The sequence below is a fragment of the Mastomys coucha genome, unplaced genomic scaffold (assembly GCF_008632895.1).
Source record: "Mastomys coucha isolate ucsf_1 unplaced genomic scaffold, UCSF_Mcou_1 pScaffold13, whole genome shotgun sequence".
Classification (NCBI taxonomy): domain Eukaryota; kingdom Metazoa; phylum Chordata; class Mammalia; order Rodentia; family Muridae; genus Mastomys; species Mastomys coucha.
The window spans coordinates 49,261,592-49,266,591 of NW_022196895.1; the positions used below are offsets into that span (position 1 = coordinate 49,261,592).

Consider the following 5,000-nt stretch of genomic DNA (forward strand, 5'->3'; position numbering starts at 1 on the left):
CCCCCCCAGCCTCAGTGTGAGTGGCTGGAGGCCTCCCAAGCAATTGCTGCTACGAATATCTCTAAGTCCTGACATTTTCTAGGGAAGTAAGAGAGTTGCGATTTTTTTTTTAAGCACTTCTCTTCCTAGAGGACCAAACTCTGGGAAATGGCTTTGGTTAGAAAGGAGTAGGTGGGCAGTGTCCAGACTTCCTTCCCTAGAAGGTCTCCCATAGAGACCTTCTAAAGGTCCTGGTTTCTCCACAGTGAACTAGGAGAATGTGAGAAAGAGTTTGCTCTGTCTTCCGGTGTCCCATCAGCCACAGCAATTCTGGACACAGATTAATTGAAAGGGCCAGGAACTTCATCCTCCCCTCAGGGGAGCTGTCTCAAGTCTTCGAAGACTGCCTGGTTAGCCCCGGGGTCTACAATGCGGTGGGTTTTCCCTCGTGGTGCTTGCCTCAGACTTGGGTGCTATCAATCTATCCAGGAATGACGGATGACCTTGTCATAACGACGCCAGTCAAAACATTTTCGGTCCAACTAGGCTCCAACCGGGAGGGAGGCGTTCTGCCCGAGACCCGGACAGAGTCTAAACAGCGCGTTTCCCAGGCTCAGAGAAAATGAGTGGTGGGAAGAGAAAACAGAACGAGAAGAAATTGGGAAAGAATGGGGACTGCTTGCTCAGAATGATGACTGTTAAATAAATTGGGTTGTTTGCGGAAAGATAAATGCCACTTTTCCTCCTCTTTAAGGTGTGGACAGAACCCTGGCCCGGAGAAAGTCCCGGAGTTGGCCAATTTCACAGAGTTTGTCACTGCCCTCTGCCACCGAGCACTGTGGATGCCAGGAAGCTAAGAGTTTGGGGCGAGTGCCTAGTGGGTGGATGCTAGTGAAGCTGCTGCAGCTCAAAGCTCTGGGAGATGGCATGGTAGGGCGGGGCTGCGCTTGCCTCCTGAAGCAGTAACGCTAGAGTTGAATTAAAGAAGCCCTTATTTGATCTCCCAGGGCAGGCCTCAGAAGCTTCCAGGAGCAGTTAAGGCACAAACCTAAGGCTCCAGGTACATCAAGGAGAGGAGGAGAATCCTGGAAGGCAAACCTAGAATAAGGATGCTTGAGCACTAGATGTTGGCTCGGTTGTAGTTGCCTGTCTTCCCCGGGCCAGGCTGAGTCCTACCAGGGCCGGATCGTCCTTTAGAGACCCTCGCTCCCAAGCCTTCCAGCTTCGCTCAGGCTGAGGGCTGAGGGTTTCACGCCAGTGTACAGCCCCACCTCGCCCCCAACTTTTCTCTTCGGAGGATTTGTGTTAGAGATTGCTTGGCGGGCGAGTCAACTCTGGCACCCAACAGCATTCCAGGAAAATCTGAACCCGGGCAGAAAAGCAAACTCGCTGTGAGGACTGGGTCGACGCGCCTCCCGCAGTGTGCGCCTGCTTCCACCACAGACACCCATCTGACCCGGAGATATTTGCCTGGTTTGTGTGTTTCCATAGCTTTTGGGATCAGGACACTGAGCTCGCACCTAGAAAAAGATACATTGCGGACAGAAAAAGTACAACAAGCAAGCCGGAGTCGTCACGTCAAAAATAAGATAAAATAAAATAAAATAAAAGTGGTGTGTGTGTGTGTGTGTGTGTGTGTGTGTGTGTGTACAGAGGAGGTGTCTGTGCGGGATAGGCGGAGACTCACCGGGTGTCTGCGGGTCCAGCCTAGTTTGAACTTCCTCCCTCTCCCCTCCCCTATGTTCCCTTGGCCTGCTCCCGCCTACTCCTTCTGTCCTCTCTCCTCTGCTCTGCTCCTCTCTCCCTCCCTCCCTCCCTCCTTTCCTCTCTCTCTCTCTCTCTCTCTCTCTCTCTCTCTCTCCTTCCCTCCCTCCCTCTCTCCCTTCCCCTCTCACTCCCTCTCTCTTTCTTCCCTCTCCTTCCTCTCTCCTCTCTCTTCTTCCCTCCTTTCCTTCCCTCCCCCTCCCCCTTTCTTCCCCTTTTCTGTCTCCCTCCTCTCCTCTCCATCCACAGGCGCGCGCACGCACACACACACACACACACACACACACACACACACGCACGCACGCACACACATGTATTTGGTGCTGTCGTAAAACCCACGTGTCCAGTCGAGAGGCTGCCAGAGCAGAGCCCAAGCGCCGAAAGCGGCCGAGAGCAGCAGCCAGAGGCGGTTCAGTCCCGCGTCCTCCCGCGCCCCGGCGCTCTCTGCGGAGCTGCTCTTGCGCCCTTCGCGGGCCTCCGTGTCCTTTGCCGGCATTCCGGGGAGGGCTCCAGGCTGCGGGGTCTCTAAGGCTCTCCGTGTCCTCCGGCTTGGGGTCATGTAGCTCGCCCGGGGCTCCCACCCAACCGCCCGTGCACCGAGACGGCCTCCCGCACCCAGGAACGCTAGCCCCGGCCGGCTGCTCTCAGTCCCCAGGTACGGTGGGGCTGGACCAGGGCTGCGGGGCGTGGGCCCCTTGCACCGGGAGCTTGGAGGTCTGGGGCAAGGGGCGGGGGGCTAGACTGTCCCGCCTCCCGGCGCCAGAGGCCAGCGCGGCTCCGGCGCTGCGCCACTTCGCCTCGGGTTGGCTCCAGGGCGCTCGCCGGGGGCGGGGGAGGCGTCCTGCCCGGAGCTGTGCCGGAAAGCGCCGGCTCTTGGGGGTCCCAGCTTAGCGGGGTTGGGATCTGGGTTCGCGGGCTGCGAGGCAGAGCCTAAGTGTGCACGCAGCTACCTCCACGCCGCGCGCCTAGGCTTCCGAGTAAACTTTGCGCCCGGGAGGAGTTAGGAAGCCGGGACCGCAGCCGCGGGCGGTGTTGCCTGGGAGCCGAGAAGGGGGGCTTCGGTGCTCCACCCAGCTCCCTGCGATCCTCCCGCACGCCCCGTCTGGTCCAGCTCGGAATCCAGCTCACTCTGCGCTCCTCCTCCTCTGCCCCCCCCCCAACCCCCAGCTCGAGGCGTCGGACATGCTGAAGCCGGGGGACCCCGGCGGCTCGGCCTTCCTCAAAGTGGATCCGGCTTACCTGCAGCACTGGCAGCAACTCTTCCCGCACGGAGGCGGCGGCGGCGGCTCGCTCAAAGGCAGCGGCGCCCCGCTCGCCCTGGGCGCGCCCCAGCCGCTGCAGCCGCCTCCACCGCCACCGCAGCCTCCCGAGCGCGCCGAGCCTCCTCCGGACGGCCTGCGGCCCCGGCCCGCCTCGCTCTCGTCTGTCTCGTCCATTCCGGCTCCTTCCTCTACCCCTGCCTCTTCTGCCTCCTCCTGCGCCGCGGCTGCCGCTGCCGCCGCCGCCGCCGCACTGGCGGGTCTCTCGGCCCTGCCCGTGGCGCAGATGCCGGTGTTCGCGCCTCTAGCTGCTGCCGCGGTGGCCGCCGAGCCGCTGCCCCCAAAGGACCTGTGCCTCGGCGCCTCCTCCGGCCCCGGGCCGGCTAAGTGTGGCGGCAGCGGTGGCAGCGTGGGGGACGGCCGGGGCGTCCCACGTTTCCGCTGCAGCGCCGAGGAGCTGGACTATTACCTGTACGGGCAGCAGCGCATGGAAATCATCCCGCTCAACCAGCACACCAGCGACCCCAACAACCGTACGTAGCCGCAGCCCTAGCTCGCCCGCTCTGCCCGGGGTGCTGGCGACAGCAGGCAGTGGTGGAGAAGGCGGGTTGGGTCTCGGGAAGGTGACACGCGGGGGAAGGGTCGGGGATCTTAGTTCAAGCCGCCGTCTCGCGCCACTCGGATCATTGTGGCAAAACTTTTCTGGCGTCTGAGAAGAGACGGTTGCTTGGGTGTCACCATGGGCTTCTGTTTCTACGCTCTCATGCTCTCATCAGAACCCGATTTACAAGGCTTTGCCACTCCAGCGGCCCTGCGCCCTCCTGCCTGCCGCCCACTGTTCCGGGCCAGGCGGGTACTAGCAGCTCCGACTGGGATTGCCCCTGTGAACCCAGTGTGGACTAGGAAGTTTGGAGACCAGGGTTTGCTTCTCAGTCTATATATTCCATGGAGTTAACTGTGGCAGCTCATTTTCGGGTCCCTTGATTATCGAGGGTTTCCAAACGGGATCTCGCAGCAGTAAAGTATTTTGTTGTCGTTCTTAAAATTTTTTTTAAATTTTTTTTTATGACAATGAGTCAGTTTCTTCCTGCAGGTAGGTATTATTTATTAGTAGGGCTACTATTTATTTAGAAGCTAAGGAAGGGTGGGGGGAGCCCACTGAATAAGAAGAAAAATTCCAACCCCGGGACAGTGTCGTTCTTTGCGGAGCCTGCATTCTCCAGCAAACCTTGATCCTGCAAATGTTTGCAACCCGTGTTGCTTTATTCGTTTAAACATTTTTTTTTTAAAGTTAGAAATGATGGCAATTTAGCGAAAGAAACTTACCTCTTCCTCAAGTAAACAGTGACTGACTAGCTGCAATCAGAACTTCCCAAGCTTTCTGTATTCACAATTTCGAATTCCTGACCTAAGCATGGTTATATTCCGATATTTTGAAACAAAACCCTAAATGAAGGATTAAGAATGTGTGCTGATATGCATCTGTTACTTCTTGGTAATTACAAGAATTATAACGTTAACACCTAAAGCTTTGACGTGTCCAAAACCCTTCGAACAGAACCTTAAAGCAACTGAAAGAGAAATAGCGAGTCCCATTACAGAAGCGCTCATCCATCGATTTTCTTCAATCCATTCTTCATTTGGCTTCTGTATAAGAAAGTAGATCATAAATATTTACTTTTATTCTATTTTAATAAGTTGTTCCCTGCAGAATGTCTATCATACCATAGACTTCTTGATTTCTCACCAAAACGAAATAATATAATTAGAATTATACCTAATTCTAATATCTATAAATTAGAATTAATTTAAACTTTCCTAGGTTGTTGGTTTGATTTTTAAAAAGGGGCAATGGGCATTGGCCACATGATTGAGGCTTGCCACTCTTCTTGAAAGAGTTATTGTGATGGAGGTAGCAACTACTAGCTGAAGCAGCAAATACAAAGGTTGTATTTACCTTTTTTCACGTCTAGAGTCTGATGGTAAAATATTGGTTTA

The 5,000-nt window shown here is 55.8% G+C and overlaps 1 protein-coding gene across 2 annotated transcripts in view; it reads left to right on the forward strand.

The window, feature by feature from the left end:
* Positions 1 to 2,002: 2,002 nt before the first annotated feature.
* The window catches only part of Prdm6 (PR/SET domain 6), a 105,816-nt gene continuing 102,818 nt past the window's right edge, over positions 2,003 to 5,000 (forward strand). For both annotated transcript variants that reach the window (XM_031365693.1, XM_031365692.1), the window contains exons 1-2: positions 2,003 to 2,398; positions 2,911 to 3,535. In XM_031365693.1, the coding sequence (XP_031221553.1) occupies positions 2,926 to 3,535 (610 nt within the window). In that variant the 5' untranslated portion in view covers positions 2,003 to 2,398; positions 2,911 to 2,925. The remainder of the gene's footprint in view (positions 2,399 to 2,910; positions 3,536 to 5,000) is intronic.